General features: G+C 37.4%; 1 protein-coding gene across 7 annotated transcripts in view; it reads right to left on the bottom strand.

Moving 5' to 3' along the window:
- The window catches only part of tenm2a (teneurin transmembrane protein 2a), a 298870-nt gene that overhangs the window by 201238 nt on the left and 71345 nt on the right, over positions 1–26287 (bottom strand). For all 7 annotated transcript variants that reach the window (XM_051918420.1, XM_051918423.1, XM_051918424.1 and 4 more), the window contains one exon: positions 12315–12590. In XM_051918420.1, coding sequence (XP_051774380.1) covers positions 12315–12590 — 276 coding nt within the window. The remainder of the gene's footprint in view (positions 1–12314; positions 12591–26287) is intronic.

Genomic DNA, 26287 nt, shown 5'->3' with positions numbered 1-26287 from the left:
GTGGCTACCTGGAGGTTAGAGACCAATTCACCCAGTGTTGTTGTCATCGTGGGCAAAACTGACTAAGAACTAATATTGGCATGGCACTGATCAGTGTTGGGAAGTAACTAACAGCAGTAGCGCTATTAAATGAACTACATTTTTCATTAGTGAGACAGCAGCTTAGCTGCTTTCAAAAATAGTGTAGATTTTAAAGCAATAAGCTACGTTTTGCAGAGGGGGGATTCCCAAACTTTGAACCACTTTGAACAAAAATATTTACCTTCCTTGAGATTTTAAGTTAAGTTTTCAATAATTTAACAACACATTCACTTTAATGGTTCTCTGGCATTGGTTATTGGTCAAATGACATGCAATATTTTTTTTTTTTTTTTTTTTGTAGATGTTTTATTTTGAACACAAACCCCATGCAGTTCCTCCACAAACCCCCAGGGGAACCCTGGCCTCGGAAGGGGCAAACACTGCTACATCGCCTGCTTGCAGCTTTGTGCCTGTGTAAACTGATGTAATAATCAAATGCGCTCTTTCTAAGCTTAATTTTAATGAATCAGCTCTTTCAGGCAGCTCATGTACTGAACCGGTTTTAAATTGGATTCACAATGTCCTTGAGTATCTCTTTTTGTAGTTAAATGCTGCTCTCTTGTTGCGTGTTTCTCTAGTTTTATTTAGCGTAAAAGTATTGGTGTTTAATTGTATCCAATTTATTACACAGATAAAGACCACATTAAGCTCCTCATTGTTTTTGTTCCAAATACACACTTCAGATTTAAATAATAATAATAATGACAACAACAAAAACAATATGCATCATCAATAAAATATAGGCCTATTGCATCCTTTAAATATCTTACATTTAGTTAACAAATTTTTGTAAGTAGCTTGTAGTGTAGCTAACTACTTTTTATTTTAGTTTTTTTTATTATTTTTTTAAGACAAAATGTAGTGTACTGTATTACGACTAGCTTGAAGTTAGGGAATCTACAGTTTCAAGTACAACCTCAAAACTGACACTGTTAACTGACCCAGGTTAGGAGATATTGATGAGGGGAGAAAAATCATCAAATCAGTTTCATATAAAAAGTGTATATTTACAATCTTTCCTTATAATCTATAAAAATACATTTGCATCCGCTCTCTCATAGCAAGGGAAACGAGGCCACACTGCTTTTGTCTCTGAGGAAATGTTGCCTTTTCTATTCTCTTTCTCCACCCCCATGCTGCCGTCAACATGACCATGGAGTGACCTTGACGAGCACAAGCTCCTGGGTTCACAAACTGACGCGATTTGCACATTTATTAGAAACAGAATGGTGAAAGGATGAAGGTGAGGGTGCGGCCCACTGCTCCGGTAGAGGACACGGACGAATGAGAGTCCTGCTCTCACTCAGCACAACACCACAACAGAGCAGAAATCATCTCAGAACATTTTCTCTCCTTACCACAGTAACAACCACAGCATAAGGTAATTTCACTCAAGAAATGCAGTGTTTTTCGACCACAACTTTATGTTGATTTCATGCCTCAGCCTTATTTGCATTAATTATGCATAATTAATCATTAAAACACCATAATTTCTCAATATTTACACATATTTAAGCTAAAGATTACACTGGAAATCAGAAAGGGTGAGGAAATGTAATTAGTGGCTATAAGAACAAAAAAAGTCTTAAAATAAGTAAATTAAAGTAAAAGTAAAGTTTTAAAGGAAAATTCTCTAGTTTTAAAGATAACAATAACAAAATTAAGAAAATGCGAAGAATTATTTCTTGTTTACTGTTGACTTCAGACATCAAGAAACGACTGTTAAGAAAGAGTTATGCACTAATTAACCTTACTGAATGATGGCCATTGCATGGACAGCAGAACTGTTTTGATATTAAATGTTTTGCCTTTCAAAGAGGGTTCTCCCTCCCAATTATTGATACCAGTGTTTGTTCTGCTAACAATCCTTTTGATGTTCAAATAATCAATAATCTCTTGTTTTCTTTTGTGTGCCTTTGGTTAGAGCTTGGTACAAAATGGTCAGACAGTTCCAGACATAATTTAGAGAGGAACTGCACATTTATAAAGACAGAGGTTTGTAATAACAGCTAGCTTAGCCCAAAGAGATACTCCAGCGGCTCTCTGGAGAGGAGGCCAGCCTGGAGATCGATGCCATCAGGAGGTAAAGTAATGGAGAAAAGAGAAGAAGGATGCCACACCCAGCAGTCCCTCCCCAGTCATCCAATTCTATATGAAGTGACTGAGAAAAGAAAATGGCAGCCAGGATCAATAATCCCCTTCACTGAATTATAGCAGCTCAAGCCAACACATTAAAAAGTGCACTGCGTGTTTAATATCTTCAGCCCTACAGTCTCAAATCTAGCGTTTCTCTTCTGTGTCTTTATTGAGTCAGAAACACAGTTGTATTCATTGCTGGATTTGTCCTGTCCGCTGTTATTTCTCTGTTATAGGGAACGCTCAGCGGAGTGCCGCTTGCCGACTCTGACGAGAGGAGAATTTGGCTCTCTTCCAATTCGGCTTTCTCTGCAACCCTGTGGAAATATGGGTCCCTTCTATAACCCAAAAAAAACAATCCTAAGAAGGCAGAGAACTCTACAACCTGATTAACTCCAGCAATGCTGAAGTTTCATCCAAACATAAAGGGCTTTTTACCATTCAACAGTGAGCTGGGCTGTCACGCAGGGGGGCAGGAATAAATGCCTTAAACAAAAGTGAAAAGTCCTTGGCGTTTAAATGAGTATAAACTGCACAGCTAAGAGTAAACCACCATGGGGCTGTCAGAGCCGCTCTGTCACACAATTCATCATGGGGCACTAATTCTCTAACAACATTACAGAGTCCTTCGCACTATACATTGTCACCAGCAAACTCAATCAACTTATTTAGACCCAAACACGAATCGCATTGCGATCCAGCCCCTGGGGGCCTGCCTTCACTGCTGTACGACGCTCTGTTAGACTCACTGACACTGAATTGACAACACTGGCCAAAAATGTGGGAAGAAAAGGAAATACAGTGAATATTATTATGTTCCAGATAAACTACAATGCTCCAGATAAACTAAATATGAAAAGAGTAGTGGGACACATTCCACGTGCTGATTGTGTTTGCGCTCAGGAAAAAAGCAACCTGAAATCAACATCAATCCTTACATTTAAATATCTCTGGTAGTATTGTGATTCATTTTTGCATGCTATTCTTAAAAAAAGAAGAATTAATGTCAACTCTCTATGCACACCTTGGCAATAGAATCGCCATTGGTGTGTGTGTGTGTGATTCCACAAAATATATGTTATACATGTGATTCCACCAAATCAGCTTATCTTTGTAAAATGGCAAAGCTCTTTAAATATCTGAACGTACACTCTTAACATCAATCAATCAAGCATTATATTATAATATTGTGATAATCAAGCACTATTTAATGATAGAGATTTAGTAATTAGAAATAAAACTTGGTAACCATGTATGAATGCATATTTGTCATTTTAACTGGTGGTGTTGCTTAAGATATTGTTGGTCATGCAGTCTGTAAAAAATATAGATAATAGTAATTATTATTAACAAATAATACTACTAAAAATTGTACTACTAATAACAATATACAACACACTAAAGGAATGATAAGCTGCTGGCTTCAAACACAGAAACGCTGTGCATCCATTGAGCTGAATTGAAATAGTACAGATCACTTGACAGACAGCGAAAATCAAGTGCTCAGAGTGTTCAGCGAGCTGCGAGTGAAACTATATCTATGCTAAACTTATATTTAGCCTCTAACATACACACACTGGCAAGTAAAATCTGAGAATTATTAGCCAATGGCTAATGGTAGACATTTTTTTGTCACGCAGAGTATGGCACATATTCATATTCATGTAGAAGAGGTACAAACAAACAATCGACACTAACACAGTAATTGTACAAATGTTTCGTATTATCTTATACTTGTACAATGCATCTGTTTTGAGGGCAGTTGTCTGGCATTATGGTGCTCAAAGCAGATTATAAGAAAGAAAACTAAAATGGATGACCATAAAAACATTAATGTACGGAGGGACGGGGACGGGGGGTGGGGGTTAACAAATGTGTTCTCAAAAATAATAATAATTAAATTGCTTTCAAGTCTAAGAAGAGAACATCAGGTGTCTGAGAAACCACGGGCAATGCTAAATCACCATCTTTTGTCAAAAATCAAAGCTGAGAATTAACGCTGATGACTTCCGTTACAACAGTGAATTAGAGCACATTGTAGACATCAAATGTTCCACAAAGTAATCAGCCCAGCAGCTGAACACTGCACTCCCACAATCAAACTTCTGTTTCTACAGTGCCGTGATCATGTCTGACAAATTAACATAGACTTTGCGTATTTGACAAATATAGAGAAAGGGAACAAAAGGTACAGAAAGAAAGAATTAGAAAGCAATGCACACAGCCACTGCTGTTTATTTTATTTTTTTTAAATCCCAGCATTATGTGTTACAATAAACGTCTTTATATTATGTGGCGTTCACAATCATTCCTGGCTGCATTGATGTAGGTGCAGCAGAGGCCACACACTGTTCGGTTAGTGATGGAAATTGTAGCTTTTTGGGACGGCAACTGTAAATTGGTCCTGATGCAGATAAAAGTACCTTAAAATCACTATTGTTTTGCTCCCTTCAACACAACAACTCCGTAGGAGCGCTGAGATTGTTTGTGTGCATGTGTGCATTTCTATTTTTAAGCTAAATAGAGAGAGACAAAAGAGAGAACCAGCGTTTAAAGTCTATGAAGAATTGATTGTTGATTGTTCCTGAATTTTCATATAAAACACAGGGAGGTGGGAAGGTCTTTTCAGATAGCAAGATTGCTAAATATGATGTGTCTTTGTGCTTCCATGTGTCTGTTAGCCCGTTTGTGTGTGTGTGTGTGTGTGTGTGTGTGTGTGTGTGTGTGTGTGTGTGTGTGTGCGTGTGTGTGTGCGCATCACAGGTTCGACTAATAGAGCGCCCCAAGTTGACATTAGGACCAGCATTGTCGACAGTAAATAACAATCAGTGCAGCACACACACAGAGACGGTAGGGTGACAGACAGATGTACGTCTCAGAAAGGTCAGGCAGCTAAATATAACTTCCATCTTCACCCCCCTTTATGATATATTGTGGTGTCTGACGGTTGGCCAGTGGCAACAGAAAAATCTACACTGCATTGAGATGATATGGCACGGTTAAGCTCAGATTTACTGGGGCCCGATTGATCGGCGCACATAAAGGGCCCATGCGTCGGCCTGGGTCCGTTTCATTAACTAAAGCTGCAATGTAATGAACCCAGCAATGGCAATCTTGACTCCAATATTTGACGGGAAGCAAGTAAAAGGACTGAAAGAGACCTCTCAAGGGAGAGCTTGTAAAAAGCAGGAATATTTAAAGCTTGAATCAATGCCCATGCCAACTCTTATATCATCTAATGCATGTTTTAATCATTCTTCCCTGAGACCAGTGTTATTCGGATGTAGGGCATGGATGCTGCCGCAGAAATTTACAAGTGTTCTCCTTTTACCTGCGAATGCTGATAGTATACAGACTTTTACGAGCACGGCTGCCGGCTGCCTGTAAATTGTCCTAAACGTTTGGGAAAATGAAAAGCACAGCATTTGCTAGTGAGGTCAGCAGAAAACAATAGTTGCACACTTCAAACCACATTTTTTGTGTTAAAGGTAAAAAAAGCAAATATTTAAAACATTTTTAAAACACAAATAAATTAATAGTATTTTTGATTTTTTTTTTTTTTTTTTATCCAATTAATAATACATAGTATTTATACATGGAGTGGCCGTCATGTTGAGATTACATTACTAGCTGAATACTATATGATTTACTGCATCTTCATAACTTGGAATTAAATGTATTCATTTCTACAATGGCATTTGGTACGTGAAAAGGTTTGTGTGATGCTGACATCATTGTCAGGTCATACAGATCTCCGTCATTTTTGGTCATACAGATAAGAATAATCCAACATTCAAAACTGTAAATGGTTTGCTTTTATTTCTGTAAATTCACAATAACAACAAAACGTTGTGCTTTTGTGAAATAATGAAAACAAACAGGATGCGCTTTTTGCCGTCTTGGTCTTAAGTGAACTTGAGCGTGTCACAAAAATGAACCAAAACTCAGCATACACTTGACATGAAAAATATATCTATGGAAAGCTTTTAAATGAACCGATTCAAATCTAAAACAAATATTCTCAGATTATGTAATCCAGATAAAATCTACATATAGGCGTGTCCACTACTGCGGAGATGAAAAGTCAGCATCATCGACTTCATCTCTGCAGCCGAAAACATACAAAACACTAGTTTATCAATAAATTATTAAAATGTTCAGACGGTCTTCTTCGTTTGAGCGCTGATTAGGCTATGGTATTATATACAGGCAATTAAAAGCTCATTATTATGATTTATATGGTTTATTAATATATATGCATAATTAATGGACTAATCACTTAAATGAACAACATCTAGTCGACTAGAAAAATCTTTAGTCGAGGGCAGCCCTATTATTATTATTAAAATACAGGTATTTTCAAAATACCACAGTATTGCAATCAAACACAACTGTGGTAGCACAGCACAGAACTTTTTTTGTCCAGCACATTCATTTTAAAAGTGTCAGAGTTTGTTTATTTTCCATCAAATTACTCTATGACATTTCCCTCCTTTACAACTTTAGTGGATGAGGTCGATACAACCTTTGTGGAGATTCATAAAAAGCTTTTACTCAACCTCGGCACTAAACAGTTCTGACAGAAAAGAGAGAGGCTTCTTCACAAATGATTTTATCCACTTCACTGTCAACCAGCAGCTGTATGAAAATCTAAATGTTGTTTATTGATTTCTTGTTTCTATTCAACGTTAGATAAGAGGTTAAACATCTATAAATGGCAAAGAAAATTAAAAGTGAACTGGAGTTCATAAGTAGTTGGTACTTGACTTGGAGTGGCCCTTCCATTAGCAAAACACGGGATGTGTAAGAAATAATTATGAAAGCTGATGTGTTTCATCGAGGGTCATTAGTTGTGTGATGAAACTCTTGATTTGAGTTCACCTCAAAGAAAGTTAAAACAGTATTTCAAGAAATATATTCTGGCACAATCCCACAGGTCTCCCACCAATCAGCATCCTTTTATAGCAGCGTATGCAAAATAGTGCAATATTCATTAAACACATCCTGCAATCACACAAACCGCTTCATGCATCTGTACGATGTTCCTTTAGCCCACATGCAGTCAACTCATTTCAGCGAGTATCAAATAATTCCAGTCCCCCCTCTTAAACATGAATATCCCAGCATGCAACTTTGATTTCTCTCTTCTTCTACTGATGCTCTTTTCTTCCTTATTAACGAGACCTCTCCTGATGCTCCCATTACTGGATTGATTGCAGTTATTTGCAGAGAGCCTCATTCATACTATAATCTTCGGCACAAATCTCACTCGCGCTACACGTTTGCATAAAGGGGGCACAATCGTTTCGGTTCAATCTTGTTGGTTTAATGCGAGCCCGCCCCCACGTTGTTGCAAAATTCACATTAACCAAAGCATGATTCATGGTTATTCATTCAGAGTAAGTGGAGCTGATTAAAAAAAAAAAAAAAAAAGGAAAACAATTCCAGTTGTTGTAATAATGATATGTTATGGTCAGTCTCACAATTCTCTCTGATACACAACAGCAGTTATCTGTTATGCATACAAGTCAATGCAGGGCTCGATTAAATCGCTCACTCACTTGTCCGAGTAATAAAGTTACAAAGGGGGGGGACAAGTAACAAGTAACTAAGGCTACGTCCAGACTGTCAGTCCAAATACGATTATTTGTGTATCCATCTGAAGCTTGAAATCTGATCTAAAATTATTGACGTCCACATTCTGTATTGCAATTGTTCAGATCCGATTTGTGTGTCCATGCCGCTGTTTCATTTTCCGAAAGATTTGCATCAGTTTTTATGGCAATATTGTTGCATTGGTAGGCATACGCCAAAAACAACAACAACAACCGCAACATAGAGGGGTTTGCAATACAGATGTTGTCTTATTTACAACATGACAATGTGTAATCGCTGCGCGAATGGGATTTTAAACCTTGAACAGGATTTCAAACCACATATGAATGTAGCTCGAAATGGATTTGTTAAAATCGCATTTCATGTGATTTTGGGCCATTCAGATCTGATCGTAGCCTAAGTTACGTGCTGGGGTAAAAATTCTAAATGTTCAATATGTTTCTTCTGTGAGTTTCTTGTGTGTGCTATTATGCTCATTTGTTTTGATTTCTCCATGAAAACGAAATTCTCAAATAGATTTCTCTCACAAAGAGACAGGAAGCAAGACTCAAAAGCATGACCTTGTTACCAGAAATACACTATCCCTTATCAATCACTGCTTACACTGAATGTAATAAAATCAGAATCATTCTCGCATTTTGATGCTTCCTAGCTATTTTTTGTCAATAAAGTTTTAAGCTACAAAATTCTCTTTCACTTTCCCCTTCAAAAAATTGACTTGTACCAGACAAGCGGACAAGCATTATGTCGAGCCCTGCAATGTGCTGCACGTCTATGATCATGGGCTTCCCACACTGACAGACAGACACACAGACACACAGCAGGGAATCATTTAAGCTTCAAACTTAATTATCTTTAAATATATTTTTTTCTCTTGTAACAGAAAACGAAGAAACCATCAAGAAGAAAACACAATTTTCTAAGTCCCCAACAAAGCTTCTTAAACGCTTAGTGACGCAGATCAGTGTGGGAGAATACAAATAATCCAGCAAACAAAAGCCGCCCACTCTTCTCGCAGCATGAGGCGCCAATGTGGCTTTGTTTACTGAACGTGATGCGAAACACTGATCGCCAAACCGCAGCCAAACGCAACTCGCATGGGACCGCAACCGAATGATGGGATAATTTCTTATCTGGCTGGAGTACAAATACTTATGCAAACAAACATGCTGCAGAGTGCAGAAATGACAGCCACACTCGTCTGGACAGCCGGCCACCGCTTCACACCTGCATGAATAACAATACACAATGGAAATACTATAGAGACAGCAGCAGGAAATGACAGCACCCATGCAGCGTAATGGAACCCCAGACACGTAAAGATCACTGACTCTTTGCTCTGAGAGCCGTAGCATGTGGGCATTAATCAGTCACTCAAATCGAAGAGGCTTCCAGTCATCCAGGCTGCTTAATAAGACAATCACCTGGCCTCATTATCAAGCTCCCTGTGCACCTTACCTGGCATCAAAAAGGAGAGAGGATAATATTCCGAGAAGATCACATGGACAAGACGACATCGATAAGCAAAAAGAGTCGAATGAGGGTTCGTTTTATCCGCCTCAGAGGGAATCACACCCTTTCATTTACTATTGACTTTTTTAAAGAGAGCTGACTCGAAACTATCTACTAGTGTGTGTGAGTCACAGTATGAATGAAGCTTTTGTTATGATGGTGAACAATGTTCTATACATGACATAACTGTTTACAAACAAATGCTCAGCTGTGACACTTCTTCAAGCACCCCAGGAAAGAGCTATTTTAAATTAAGTGCTTTGTGTGTTTGTTGAAACACTCCTTCTACATGCTACAAGATCTTCATTGATCTAGAGACACTAACGATTTGACATTAATTATGATATTTCACAGATCGCAGTCATTATGTTCGGTTGTTTTAATAAGATCAGGGACCAGTTGCATTATGTTAAGACTATGTATTAGGAACCTGTCTGACAAACTAGCAGTTAGTCAGTTTTACCTTTCTCAAATTAAAGCAATTGTTTTTAACTTTCTATTCATTAAAGAATCCTGAAAAAAATGTATCATGATTTTCATGACAATATTAAGCAGTACAACTGTTTTCAACACTGGTAGTAATAATAAGAAATGTTTCTTGAGCAGCAAATGAGCATATTTGATTTCTGAAGGATCATGTGACACTGAATACTGAAATTTCAGCTTTGCTTCACAAGAATAAAATAAATAAATTACATTTTAAAATAGAAAAGAGTTAGATTTAAAAATGTTATAATTTCACAATATTACTGTCTTTAATGTATTTTTCAGCACTGCCCAGTCTTTGTTAAAAGCTGCTTGTCTGAAAAACCTGGAAGAGCGGCTGCTATTTTTATCCTAACAACTTCTGACTCTGTGCCCAATCAGATATTGACTAGTAAGCCCACGTCTAGACCTAACATCTCAAAAGCATAAATGGATGTTTTTAGTCAAAGCGGGTGGTAGACTTTGAAAGCTGCTTTTACATCAGGGAAAGACTTTTGGAAGAGGCAGACGGAGGGTGATAATGGATGAAAATTTCCTTCTGACCCTATTCACTCTCCCTCTGTGAGTGACACCTGTCTTTCAAAGTGATTGGTGCTGCTGACACATCCATATAACAAGGCAAAAGAGGAAGATGAGAGAGAAAAGTATATTGAAGTGCATCAACATCCGCAAAAATGTGAAAGAAAAAAGATAAGGGGCAAAGATAGGGGTGAGGCTTCAAAGCGTGTTAGAAGTGGAAAGACAGAAATGACAGATTTACTTGCTTCTATTTTGAACATATGCTTTCTTCCTTGTGAGAACACATTCACTGAAAGCAATATCCTGCTTCTAATTCAGTTCAACAGCAAGAAAGCTTGGTTTTCTCAAGCAAAGATTCACAGAAGTATCAGTCGCATCCTGCTATTATGTCAAAAGCATACAGAATTAATTTCTTCAAATATTTATATTGTATGCTAGATTGCTATTCAAAACAGCATACTAAATTATTTTATTTATAAGACAAAAAATGGTAAGAGTACCATGCTAGTATACTACTCAGAACAGCAAACTGAATTCTTATCTTTAAATGGCAGAAACAATATTTAGAATAGGATACTGAACTATATCTGAATTATCTTTATATAGCAGAAATAATAAAAATATTATGCTATTTGGAATACTGGATACATATCTGGCAGAAGTAAAATTAGTTTGCTATTCCCAATTCAGCAATTATTTTTTGTATAAATGGGATAGGACAATGTTTTGCATGTGACCCCAGAAAGCCCAGGTGTCTATAGGTGAATTGGTGCTTTGTCCCCTAAAAGAATTAAAACTTTATAATATATTTTTTCTGCTGTTGGAATCTGCTGCTTGTAATATGCAACATATTACAAGCAAAGAAAAAAAAAAAAAGTATTTTATTATAAAGTCTTTATATAAAGTCTTTTACTCGATTTACCATAGATGGTCCCTCTGTGACTCACACATCCTGCACAGATTATCAGGCACAGCCTGGGCAATGTTTAATTGGGATTTCAGTGGGAATGAGCCACGGTGCCGAGCTGAGAGACGGTGTCCAGCTCGCGTCCACTGCTGTTAAAGCAGACAGGCATGCGATCTGGTGACTGGCACACGCTGTGCCTACGCGTTTTTCTGTGCCATAAAAAAACAGTGTCTGGGAGATTAGCATGGCAATTATCTGTGAGGCAATTATCAGCCTGCGAGATGAAGATGACTGCTTTCCAAGGTGTTTCTTTATGTGTTTAATAGCTGTAGAGTAGTTTGATAAATTGTCAGAGCGAGTTTGTGCGATGCAGGAATTCACAGCTGATGGATCTGTTTGAGGTTTGATACGGTGAGAACTCAATTAATTAGGATGGGTTTTGTCTTTTCATTAACCTACTCTGACATTTTCTACAAACTATGCTAAGATTAAGGATGCCACCAAATTAACGAGGAAGTGTGGAATCGAGGAACATGTAGCAGAATTCCAGCTAGGAAGGAACCGATGAGGATTCAGTCATCAACAACAACATCCATGCAAGCAGATGTGCAGAGATGCGTGGGGGGGGGGGAAAAGCCACAATGTTTTCGCTTGACGAACATGCGTCCTTTGACATTTTAAAAACTTCTTTCGGTGTACGGTCTTTTTATATTAATTGAGTGTGACATGTCATGTTGAATCCAGTCTATTTATACACATTTTCAGTGGCAGATTAGCAAAAGCAGCTGTGGTTTGCGTCGTTGGAGAATGATTACTGATGCACAGTGAGGCTATAACACCCTGGTAAGAGCAACACAAAAGGTACCTGAAATGCATTCAGCTCTAAATGAGTCGAAAGAAAATAAAAGTGAATGTTTTATCACATGTTGCACATTTTTGGCATCTGTTCTCACACACCTTACACTCTAAAAGCCTTAAAGATTTCTCTCACACCCTCAGTTTCTCATAAACACGAAACTCGCTCACTTCTTTCTCGCTCTCTGACACTGTCTCTCACCTGATTCGTCATCAGACTTGTTCTCATTTTCAGAGTCGGTGAGGGTGAGGGCCGAATTCTCCCGGCTAGAGAGGCCAGAACTGCGGCGGGACTTGATGCCGTGGCCCCCCCACAGCTGGATGGCTCGCTCCGGTGAGATGGGGCCCTCTGGGTCGGAGTCCGCGTCAGAGCCAGCGCTCAGAGAGTAACCGCGCTGCAAGAGGCCGATCTCTGGGCAGTATGCGTTCTGATGCGGTGCCGGTTCACAAATGCCCAGCTCTGCTAAAGTAAAGTTCCCTAAAGTAGTAAAAACAAAGCACAATCTGTTAGTTGTTGAAGCATGTGGCCTGAGAGAATTCACTGATGCTGCATTGATGGCTTGATTTCTTCACATTTACACACACTAGACACTGCAACTAAATCTAGGAACTAATGAACTAGTCTATCACAGTCAAAACACTGCAAAAGTGCTCCCTAATAGGATGAATTATTTAAAATCATCACATAGCAGGACATGAAACACAAGATGTCATGACCATGCAGCACTTTGACAGCATCTCAATACTAAAACAAAACATGTATTATGATACCAGACCACAATTATAGCATTAATATTAATCAAACAACAATACTGACAAGAAAAAGAGAAAACCACTCATTGCTCTTGCCATTTATTTCTGACTGTTTACTTGAATAATTGCATAAGAAAAAACATTTCTTAATTGAGAAATATTGAAAGGCCTCACACTTTTAGTTTAATTTGTTTAAATTTATAATATTTCACTGTTTTCAAAAAAAGAGTGTTATTTAGCATTAGTTTTTACTGTGGTATCACAAATCGAGAAATGTCAGTGGTACTGGTATCAACTGCTGAAACTCTGGCATTGTGATGCCCCTCTCTGTTCTAGACAGAAAGGAGGAGATGTGAAACACTTGTACAGCACCTGAGTAATTATACTTCAATTATAATTATTCATTAGTTTATTCGAGTACCTTTGAAAGTAAACACTTACATAGCCAGGCCAAAATAACGCTTATGTTTTATTGCTTACTCTGGTAACACTTTGGTATAGGGAACACATATTCACTATTAACTACGACTTTTGCCTCAATAAACGGCTCATTAATAGTTAGTGAGGTAGTTGTTGTAGCATTTAAGTTTAGGTATGGGGTAGGATTTAGGGATATAGAATATGGTCATGCATAATAAGGCATTAATATGTGCTTTATAAGTACAAGCTAAGTTGCAAGCTAATAAGCAACTAGGTAAAAGTGAGAATTGTTCCCCATACTAAAGTGTTACCCTTACTCTTTAAAATTATACCTTTAAAAGTATGTATTTCATACAGTAAACTATCCTCGTATTAACTTTAGAAGTGGAAAGACAGAAATGACAGATTTCCTAGCTTCTATTGTGAGAACACATTCACTGAAAACAATATCCCGCTTCTAATTCAGTTCAGTTGCGAGAAAACTTGCTTTTCTCAAGCAAAGACTCACAGAAGTATCAACTTAACTTTTATTTAAAACAGCCAACAAAATCAATGTAAATTCAATGTGAACTGAATACATTATGTTCATACAAACATATTCAACCTTGTGAAGAGACTTCTTTTCAGTCTAAAGCCATTCATTTTAATAATGTTATAATTAGTATTGGGGAAGAAAAATTGCTCGAAATTGGTCACTGATCATGTACTGTGCCATTCCCCCATCTTTCCATATGATTGTCCTGTCTTCTCTACACTGTAAAATATTACAACATTTTCCATGTTTTATAGCAGTTGTACCGAATGACCTGATGTTTCAGGAGATGCGTATGAGCAAGTGAAAACATGAATTTTTCAAATAGTTACGAGAGAGTTAGTCACTTTGCTTCACGACCATGTGGTCCTTTGCAGGTGTCTGAATGATGTCACATCCTGTCACATGATATTGTCCGCATGACTTGATCATATCTTTGTTTTTGTATTAAGGCCTTTGGACAAAAAAATTACCCATCACGTCATTGACCCATAAATATAACAATTTATACATTTAAATGTGCTTCCTCCGTTTTGACTCCTCCACTATGGTGGTTTTAAGGCACAATTGAAAACTGCTTTGGAACTTTATACATATACTGAATAGAACTAAACTGAACATTCAAACTCTATTAAGATGGACTTCACAAAGCAAACGGGGGGCAGCAGGTGCCTGAGGTTTAACTACTTAAATCAGTGAACGTCAGCTCAGATGGCAGCTCATGTGTGTTGCAGGGCTAAGGGGCCTATTTTATCCTGCAGCTCTTTTTACCTGCTGTGAAATTTCCCTCACAGCATCACACCTCCTACTTTGATGAGTGTGACTGCACTCATGCACATACACAGCCTTGACACACCACATTCACAGAAAGCTGGACAGAACCCTCTGCTAACTAATATATATAATGCACGTCATCCAAATTAAAGCACATCAAAGTGAATCGATAAACACAAGGGAGTCCCAATTAAGGACAGGCTGTGGGAAAAACAATTAAAGGATAAGGCATGCGCAACCAATTTCTTCTCTCCAGTAATTAAAAGAGTCAATGCATGCCCTCCAATAAGCTGAAAATGAAGAAGCAATTTCATTCATTAACACTCTTTAAGGCAGGAATTTTCACAGCGGTTGGGATCGATATTGCTAAAATCAAGAGCCCTTGATAGAGTTGCTTTATTCCTGACTATGTGGTGGGTGGACATAAAGCAAAAAAAAAAAAAAAAACCTTTTGATTATAGTAGTGCAAAGGTAATTATTTCTTTAAAATTACATTTAGGTTGTGAGAACTGGAGACACAACTACTAATATTACTACACAGCTAGACAATAACACTGAATATCCCTATGCTACTAGTAATGCTACAAAACACAACTAGTACTCCTATCAGTCTAGTCAGACTGTACTGTACCTGACATGAAGTAGCTCAGGAACGGGGAAAGATCCATGTACTCTGTGAGGGCAACAATATCACAAAATGCAACCTTTAGCTTAATACCCAACTAATCCGCATCTAACCTACAACATTTATTACATCTAAATAACATCAGGTTTTCAGTATGTACTTCCATCTTTGTGAACATATCTTGCATCACCTCACAAACACTGTACACTGCTGTGCTTTTCAAATGTACAAAAAAAAAGATTAAAAAGGTTTGTATATAACAATGACATTTTTGATGGAAAACAACTAAAATGTTATTCCTAGGTTGTGTTCTGAGTACTTAAGGTATATGTGTGTGTGCGGCATTAGTGAGTACGCAGATGAGATCGCATGTGTCAATGACATGCAGCATGATAAAAAAAAAAAAAAAATCTCATTTTTCCATATTTCATTCAAATCGTTTAATGCACAACTATCCGTGGATTTTCCCGCTTATTCCATTGGCATTTGCCAGCATTGATAACTTGAAGCCGTTACTGATGTTTTCACCGGAAGGGTAAAATGGCGGTTATTTTAGTCAGATAAGGCTCGTTAGATTTAGCATTCTGTCTGCTACGAATCAGACACTGAGGTAAAATAGTGTGTAATATTACATTTATTTTGATGAATGAGTGATATCATTAGCATTTATGTGAATGTATTATCGAGAGAGAGAGAGAGAGAGAGAGAGAGAGAGAGAGAGAGAGAGATGTTTGTAAATTACCTGCGTCTGTTCAGGGTCTCTTATGAACAGCGAGGCTGTGAGTTTAATTACTTCAAACCCAGCGATGTTACCCCTCCTTGCTGAGAAATGTAATGTAGCGATTCAGTAGCGAAGCTATTTTAATAACGGTTGCGGGGCAGCGCTGATAACAAGTTTCTGTGCTCCTAAATGTTTCTGTGTGTGGGCAGCGCGATCTCCGAGTGACATATGCGTACCTGCGCTTCTATATGAAAACATTATTTTTCTTATTTATTCGAGATGTGCAGACCGATCGGCGTATGACATCAAAGTACCGCGAGAGCGTTTGGAGAGCATACGACTCCTTGGTCCTGTCCCAAATAGCACACTACATATGCACTTTCGGTCTTGCGCGTGTCCGTTGTCATTTTAGGTTTCAGAAGGGTGCTCGCGAGCGCCCCCTTTGCGGTCGATACGCGCCCTCGATGCGCACTATATATAAATATAGTTTATTGTATTATTTTCGTTGTGTATTTTTTTTTTTTATATTTAATATAAATGTATTTATATATTTAGGTGACCAGATTTCTGAAATGCAAACTGGGGACATTTCCTATTTGAGTGGTCAAAATATCACCAAAATCTCATTTGTTATAATCTATTTATTAAAAAACGGGGACAATACATTTTTGAATGTTTTTGTTTTTAATTGTTGTGGGTTCCTTATAGGCTATTATTACATTAATAATTATGATATAGTTTTATTATTAGGATTTTTGCTCTGGTTTTAATACAATTCACCAAAAAAAATTTACACGATTAATAGTAACCACTGTAAAAGCAGTTCAAAACAATATGCCCATTATAACACTAGTATGACTTTACAAAAGCACATTACATTACAAAAATAAAACAACAAATATAAGAAGATAAATATAAAACGGCATTTAACAAATATTTTTTAACATTATTGAATTTAATATTTTAATTTTCACAAGCTATTTTTAGCTAGTGTATACAGAAATTACAACTGTTTTAACTTTTAACTATTTTTAACTATTATTTTGCATTTTAGACTCATTTTAAGCACAAAGTACCTGTATTATTTTATTTTATTTTTTATTTATTCATATCTGAGTGTACCTTCACCACGTAGTTAAGACGTGTGTGCGGAAATTGCTGCGTTGTGACTGCGGAACTTTTGTGGTTGTTTAAAATTGTGCAAAACAATCCCGCACCCTGTTGAGGCCCTGTTATAAAACATACAAACAGTATTACTTTAATTTAACATGAATAGTTAGTATGTTACTACCTTGAAACCGATAACGACATTTATTTTGATATTTGACGATACTCGCGCTTTGCTCTGGTCCAGATCCAGATTACGTTCTTCATGAAGTAGCGGCGCGCGCGCGACCAAGTGTAGTTGCACAGCCCCCTCTGTTGGAGAACATGATCACTACACAATTTCTCCAGCAGGCTGCTGTATGCTTGTCGGTCTTTTCGCAATGTACAGGTGCTGGTCGTATAATTAGAATATCATCAAAAAGTTGATTTATTTCACTAATTCCATTCAAAAAGTGAAACTTGTATATTATATTCATTCATTACACACAGACTGATATATTTCAAATGTTTATTTCTTTTAATTTTGATGATTATAACTGACAACTAAGGAAAATCCCAAATTCAGTATCTCAGAAAATTAGAATATTACTTAAGACCAATACAAAGAAAGGATTTTTAGAAATCTTGGCCAACTGATAAGTATGAACATGAAAAGTATGAGCATGTACAGCACTCAATACTTAGTTGGGGCTCCTTTCCAACCAAATAAATAAATAAATAAATAAATAAATAAATAAAATGTTTGTTTGGTTTTAAATTATATGACATTCACATATTTTATGTGTAACTTAGGTGTCAGAACTTTTTTAGGGCCAATGCATATTTTAATGAGGAATAATATGTGTTGATATGGTGCTAATAAATGTTTATTAACTCATCTAAATAATAAAACAAATGTGCTAATATACAGACACATTCATCATCAGCAGGTGTGAATGCCTATTTAGTTAAAAGGAAGGAAGAAGTGAGGGAGGGAAGGAACGGGAGGGAGGGAAGAGAAAGAGAGAAAGACCATAATTATTTGAAAGTATTTTATAATTATATGATACTTTTGAAGAAGATTCCAGTCATATTTTCTTTCTGTTGTCCAGCTTAGAGGCAGTGCCATATGCATGAAGACACGTACTCGCATAATGTTTGTTGGAAATCTGCAGACTGTGAAAAAACAGACCATCTTGCTCCCTTTTTATGTTTACAAATTTCTAGTACAGCCAGATGGAAAAATACCATAGTAAACCAAAAGAACAGGCATCTTTTTCTCAAACTGGGAATCATTCCCAGAGTGGGGACCGATCCCAAAAACACACTCAAAGCTTGTCGAAATCACAACTCCCAAAGGAGGTGGTCTTTCACAGCGAGAGGCCGCAAAAACAAACCCACCATCCTCAAGACCTTATAATATCATCAAAATGTCTTCTAACATCAATATGCTCTTTTAATGTGTGTGTGTGTGTGTGTGTGTGTGTGTGTGTGTGTGTGTGTGTGTGTGTGTGCGCGTGCGTGCGTGCGTGTGGTGGATGCAGTTCCTTTTACAACAAGAGATTCTGCCCTTATTCTCTTGTGGGTTATTGACTAAATTACACACTTTTCATTACCTCTGATCATCTGGACTTTACTCTTGTCTTTGTCTCTCATAAGCTCCTACAATCATGGATCATGCCTCTTTCTTCATTCCCACTTCTCCTGCCAGTAACTGCAGTAAGAGCCACCACGCTCCATATTCTCTTAACCTTCGGCTTTCTATTTCCTGTGCTCACTCTTTTCCTGACAGTGGTCCTCAAATAGTAGAACTCAATTCTTACATGTCACGCATTTGCTGACGTTACTAAACTGCTTCCTGCAGCTATCAAATACAATAGCCTGAGGGAGTAAAACAATTTGTCCTGGTTCCATAGTTGTCTAAAAATCACAGTTTTTATAATGAACTGTTATTTACCAGCAACATTTTGGCACCATCTGAAGATAATGTTGACAGGTCATTTTTATGAGCTGTGTAAGAAGGCAAATGCATGAATGCAAATGCCTTAATTGAGTAGGCTGATTAAAAAATCTCTGCAACCCACTAGACAAAAAAGTACATTTTTGTACAAATACACTGCAACCTATGCACAAACCCGCAACAGTAGTTTGTTTGTTTCTTTTTTTGAATGGTGTTTTGTACCCTGTAAAATGAGATGTTAAGATTTTTCCACTTAATATCATTCTAAATTATGAGATATTGTAAGATTTTTTAATGTTTTTGAAAGAAGTCTCTCATGCTCACCAAGGAATTTATTTGACCAAAAATACTTAAAAAATAATACTGTGAAATATTATTTAAAATAACTGTTTTCAATTTCATTTTAAGATGTAATGTGATGGCAAATAGGAATTTCCATCAGCCATTACTCCAGTCTTCATTTATTCTAATATGCTGATTTGTGGCTCAAGAAACATTTCTTATTATTATCAATTTTAAAAACAGTTGCACTGCTTAAAATTGTCAGACTGTAGTAGCGATGATGGAGAATTAAACAAAAACAGTATCATAAATCCACAAATCAGAAACCATGGCACAAATCAGAAACCATGGCAACTAACATAGAATGAGAACTCAGGCAAACAGGAACAAGGAAAATAACGAAAACTAAATCAAAACACAATGAAACTCGGGTCAGAGGTCATCCTTCCGCCGGAACTTGACTCTCTTGTGAACATGTGTATGGCTGTTGCCAGAAAGCCAGTGACTGTAGTTTATAAAGTTTTAAATATGGATATTTTTCTTTTAAAAAAACCCCATTGATTCGCTTCATATGGAATTTATTTATTCCCTTAAGCCGTATGGATTACTTTTATGATGGATAAATCATAAAAGTGATAAATATTAGAAGAAATATATTTATTTGAAATATAACATATTAAATGTAACATCAAATGTCTTTACTGACACATTTTGATCGATTTAATGCATCCTTGCTGAATAAAAGTATTAAATTCTTTCCGAAAAACAAAAACAGTAGTGTATATATGGAACACATTGATATTGGCACTTCAAATCACACCAGAAGAAGAGCTGCACTCTAAATGATCACCTCACTGCACATGATTCAAAACAAACATGAAAACACCAGTGTAAATAATGCAATGAATAATTAAAACAGTCAGCAATGAGTTTTTCATTGCGTGATGCATGCTAAGAAACAGAGTTCAGCATCCAATTTGGCAGAAATCACAAAATATAAAAGTAGGGTCTAAAAAGTCTGAGATCAGAAATAAAAATTCTTAAAATAAATAAATAAAAATAAAAATCTCAATACATATGTATTCATTTTAAACTGTTAAAATACTTTTTTTTTCATGTCTAATGTATACAGTATGTTAACAGATTATCATAATTGTAAGCTCTTAGATGCTGGCTATTCCAGCTTTATCTGTATATATGGAGCATAACATTCACCCTCTTACATCAACATATTACTGTATGTGCATTTTAAGCTACTTTAGTGAATCTATAAATAAATGTAAATGTAAATGCAAATAAATTAAATAAAAGCTGGTAGAGAAGGTAATAGGCAGATCATTGGAGAGAAAAAAAGTGATACTTTATCACTGTCATTAACTGTGTGTGTGTGTGTGTGTGTGTGTGTGTGTGTGTGTACTTCACATACGTACAGCTGATTATGAAGCCGTTTGCAGTTGTGGATGGTGATATTAAAATACCTGTCTACTGATCTAAAGTAACGGATCTATCTTTGTATCTATATATCTATCTATCTATCCATTCATCCATAACTTCTCAGAAATTACTTTCTGTAACCCTACCAACATCTTTCACCTCATTTCCCATTCCACTTTAGAAGCTGGTGCCAAATTATTCCAACATGTAAAAGTGTAATTTTAAGTTCAAAACTTCAACTTTTAGTGATTCTGGAGACTATAGGGGAGTTGCATTGGATTTTAAACATGGGCTTTTAGAGACTCTAATCTGACGTACAGTGCTTGTGTCCTGGCTGGAGGTATGTCACGGCTTATGTTTTTTGGCATTAAAGCCTTTTACAGGTGCCGAACACACACTGAGGTAATTTATGGGCCTTACACACCTCAGAGGACTAACTCAAATTCCATTTTGGGCCCCAAGAGTGGAAATTGTCCTCTGGTCATTATGCTTCATCAAACCCATGAAAGAAGCATGACTTTCCTGAGAGAGGGGGCTGATTGGCCATTTGAGTAATATAAAAAGACCTCCGTTTTAGCAGGGAGAAGGATGTGATTTCTGCGTCCAGATCGGCATGCCTCTCTGCGGTCTCTCTATAACCCCCCACACCACACTACTGATGATGGCGGGTAATTGACATGCTCCAGAGAGCGTCTTTGTGCTGCATGTTTGTTCATGTTCTGTGGGCTGATGGTTATTATTGTTACTGAAGGCATGCACTGAAGAAATGGAGCTCTGCGGGGACCTGCGAGAGTAGGTGAGCGCTGACTGATTCTTATTTAAATCTACCACTTGACCAATTCAAACTTTAACTCTTTTAAAAGAAACTTTGGGAAGACTTACGCATGGAGTACACTATTTTTAAGTTGTCACACCTACCTAAAATGTGTAGGAGAAATGACGTACAGTCAATTCAAGAAGTTTTTTGGACACTTTAGATACATTTTAAAATGAATAATTGTCACTGTGTTAGAATATCAAACCAAGTGACATTTTTTATATTTATTTAAATAACAAATTTCACAAAAAGATGTTGGTTAGATGACACCAACTTTACTAAATGTCATTAAAAAAAAAAAAAAAGAAGTGAAGTAAAGTAAAGTGAATTCAGATATTCATACTTTTTAAAGTGTGGATTAGGTGTCCAAATATTTCAGCTACTGCATATGCTGTAAATTGCATTTTTTGTGCTTGTTTGTTTGTTTGTTTTTTGTGGAATGCACAGTAGAAACTGCAAGATGAGGAGTGAGAAGAGATGGAACCTCAGGGCTAATACAGAGAATATGAGGATAAAAAAATTATATGAAGAAAAGGAGGAGTGCAGAGAAAGGACATAAATCAAGGTCAGCCTGCTGTGTTCTAGGCAAGGTGTGCTATGAGGTGGATCGTGAGATTGTGGTGCCATTAATGAAATGACACAGCTGGCTCTGCATCCCTCTTGATATCTACACCCAGATCCACTCGCTTTCTCAGCTCACGCACACACACAAAAACACGACACCTTCAGTCGATCAGCACCCGTTCAGATTTACCTCTTATTCAACACTCACTGTATTTGTGCTCTCCATGCAACTTGTTAATGCAGTGCTCTATAATTATATTGCTATGGAGACGCAGTTGGGTTCTCCATCATTTTCCCGTGACTACTACACCTACATTTGACAGAGATACAGATTTCCCATAATTGACTGACGGCACACTGCATTCCATGGGAAATCAGCTACTGCCGCAGTTACACAATGTTGAGGGTAACGCAGCACAAGTAACACATGTTAAGTTAATTTTTTGAATTACAAACATAATTCATACCCAAGTTTTTAATTTATATATACAGTGCTTATAGAAAATCATCATACCCCTTCGAAATAGTTACTTTATTTGTCGTACAGCCCGAAATCAAAACCCATTCCAAAAAAAAAAAAAAACGTTTCCTGCTTTATTTAGAAATTTATTTACAGTTCTGTAAATTAATAATAAAAAAAATCTGGAAAAACTAGTATAACAGGGTTGGAAAAGTCATCAGTCCCCTGATTTAATACATTGTAGAGTCACCTTTTGCTCTAATTACAGCCATTAATCTTTTTGGATATGTCTGTACTAGCTTTGCACACCTAGATTGGGGAATATTTGCCCATTCTTCCTTGCAAAATTGCTCAAGTTCAGTCAAATTCCGTGGTGAGCAGCAATGGACTGCTCTCTTCTGACTTGGCCACTCAAGGACATTCACCTTCCTATCCTTAAGCCATTGCGTTGTTCTTTTGGCGGTATGTTTAGGATCATTGTCATGTTGGAAGGTGAATGACCTGCCCATCTTCAGCTGTCTAGCAGAGGGACGCAGGTATTCCTCAAGAATTTGGATGTACTTTGCAGCATCCATTATCCTGAACAAGAAACAACCCCTGTGCTGTGTTTGAGTTTCAGCAAACATAGCGCTTGGAGTTCAATCCAAAAAGGTCAGTTTTGGTCTCATTAGACCATAGCACCTTTTACCAGATGCCATCAGAATCTTCTAGGTGTTTTTGCATAGCACAAATGAGACTGCAAATCAGGAAAGGCTTCTTTCTTGCCACCCTGCCATACAGGCCAGCTTTGTGTAAAGCTTGTGAGATAGTTGTCGCATGCACAGACCGACCAGTCCCAGCCATAAAGCCGTGTAAGTCCTTCAAAGTTGCCTTTGGCCTGTTGGTAGCTTCTGTGATCAATGTCCTCCTGGCTCGGTCATCCAGTTTGGACGGACGACCTGATCTAGGCAATGTGTTGGTAGTGCCATACGCTCTCCACTTCTTGATGCTCTGAACAGTACTCAGAGGGATAGCTAAAGCCTTCAAAATGTTTTTGTAGCATTCTTCTAACTTGTGTCTTTCTACAACTTTATCCCAGAGGCCTTTTGAAAGCACATTCCCAACCATGGTGAATTCTTTGCAGTACCATGCACTACTGACAGTGGAATCTTTAAGAAACAGCTGGTTTTAATCAAAACCACTACAACTGATGTCAGGTGAGGCAATTAGTCTGGTGTTTGATCTGGAAGTTGATTGGTTGCACCTGACCAAGTTTATAATGGTGTACTCTAAGGGGCTGATCACTTTACTAATTAATTTTTAATAATCCTCCAGAATGTTTTAAAATGTTATTTTATTTCCAGAGTGTAATGTGACAAAAGGTAACGATTTTCACAAGGTATGATGACTGTCTATAGGTACATATATTACTCTTTCTTACCATTACTTTCATTTTACAGACTTAAAAAATAACTGTTTCCTATTTTAAAATGTAATTTATTCTTGTGATTGCAAAGCTGAATTCTCAGCATCATTACTGATATGCTGATTTGGTGCTCAAGAAACATTTCTTGTTGTTATCAATGTTGAAAATGGTTGTGCAGCTTAATATTTTTGTGGAAACCAAGATAAAAAAAAAAAATTCAGGATTCTTTGATGAATAGAACAGCATTTATTTGAAATAGACATCTTTTGTAACAAAACATATGTCTTTACTGTCACTTTTAATTAATTTAATGCATCCATGCTGAATTAAAACATTAATTTATTAAAAAAAAAACTCATTTTACTGACCCCAAACTTTCGAATGGATGTTATTTTTTTAATGTGTTTAAATTAAAAGAACACACTAGCACATTCTAAACTAGTGGTGAAAAAGGTAACGAAAAAAGTAACTAGACGCATGATCAGTATAAAATGTCAAGATGTAACAAGACTGGTTATTTTTACAAGTAGTTGCGCAATAGCTTAACACCTTACTGTAAAAATAACGTCTCCCAACACTGTAGATACTGAGCGGAAACTGCCGCTTCGCCTTGGCTGAACGTGTGAGGATCACATCAAGCAGACTGTCTGATTCAGAGCCTCCTACCTGTCCCCGTGACATCAGATCCTGCGTGGGGCGTGCTGGCACCGTAGGTGGTATGCTATCATCGGTGGTCTCAGAAGGGCAGGGTGTTAATTGAGAGGGTTTATGCTCAGCAGTGGGTGTCCAGTGAGTTTTCGCAGAATACTTGTTCCCAGGATGCATAGCACATCATTAGGGCCCCCATTAATGTTGGGACATAGAGTTAACAGCTAAGCAAGAACAGGGCCCTCGGTGTCAAACGCCCTGCCCCATGTGAGCCACCTGCGCCACACAGCCACTCAACACCTTTTAATTGGGCAGCAGAAATAGATCTGACCCCAAGGGGAGCCATTTTGCCTCTCATAAACCACCTGACATAAGCCCTTGATATTAACACCATCACATACGCTGCAAAAGGCTTCACCGCTAACATGTTTGAAGACCCGAAGGAAGCAGATCTAAAGCCTTGGGGAGTGCTAAGAGGGTGAGTATATTTTTTGTAGTTTGATAACGTTCCAAGTTGGGGTCCCAATGGTGGCATCTGGTTAACAGTTTATAAATTTGTCGTGACAACTTTATCGAAACATCTGTCTGCATTTGGCACTCCATTACACTTGTATAATGGCTTGGGTTGTGTTTACTAATCAAACCAGAGAGCTCCAAAACGTATCTCTAATTTATGAGACCTTCAGTGTTTCCCATTACAACACAAGCTCGCTACTCATTACATAAAGTGTCATTTTAACCTCTGAAAAAAAAAGTATGAGAAATGTCTGAATGTTTTAGAGTCTTGAGGCGCTGTGTAAAATGCTGTATAAGGCTGGATTTGACAAAGTATTAAATACCCTGTGCTCAGCAATGTAGTACCGTAATTGAACCCAAGGGCAAAAGCGCCCCAAATCGCAGCCACTTAGCCACGCAATACTGTACCAAATATTTAATAATTAAAAGAATCATTCCTACGGAGGGATAAAACAACAGCCTGAGATACAGGGAATGACATCTGCAATTAGGCAGAGCTTAGCAGGCTGGTGTCAGAAGAGGTGACACAGCTGTCCAAACTGTAAGTTTAATCGGCATATCATGAGTGCTATTAAGTGCCAACTGACCCCCTGATGGCCTTTAGAGCTCAGACTGGCCACTGAGTCTTTTATTTTTGGATATAGTGCCCCGGTTCCAGAGTAAGCTCTTTCATTAGATGTCTCAGCCACCCATTGCGGCTACAATGATTTACCATGAACAAAGTGTTTTTTGAGGTACAACTTGAAAGGTTGTGCCTTAAAGGATTAGTTCACTTCAGAATTAAAATTTCTTGATCATTTACTCACCCCCATGCCATCCAAGATGGTTATGTCTTTCTTTCTTCAGTCGAAAAGAAATTAACGTTTTTGAGGAAAACATTCCAGGATTTTTCTCCATGTAATGGACTTCAACAGTTACCAATGGGTTGAAGGTCCAAATTGCAGTTTCAGTGCAGATTCAAAGGGCTCTGTACGATCCCAGCCGAGGAATAATAATCTAGCAAAACGATCAGTTATTTAAAAAAAAAACAAACAACCAAACAAAAAAAACTTCGCCTACGTCTCACGTGACCTTTTCAACGTGATTACGTAATGTTTGGTGCATCGTAGAGCTAGTGCAAGACGAGCATTTGTGGTTAAAAAGTATATATATATATATATATTTTTTTTTTTTTTTGA

The sequence above is a fragment of the Ctenopharyngodon idella genome, chromosome 14 (assembly GCF_019924925.1).
Source record: "Ctenopharyngodon idella isolate HZGC_01 chromosome 14, HZGC01, whole genome shotgun sequence".
Lineage (NCBI taxonomy): Eukaryota > Metazoa > Chordata > Actinopteri > Cypriniformes > Xenocyprididae > Ctenopharyngodon > Ctenopharyngodon idella.
This window is presented reverse-complemented; position numbering and strand designations above follow the sequence as displayed.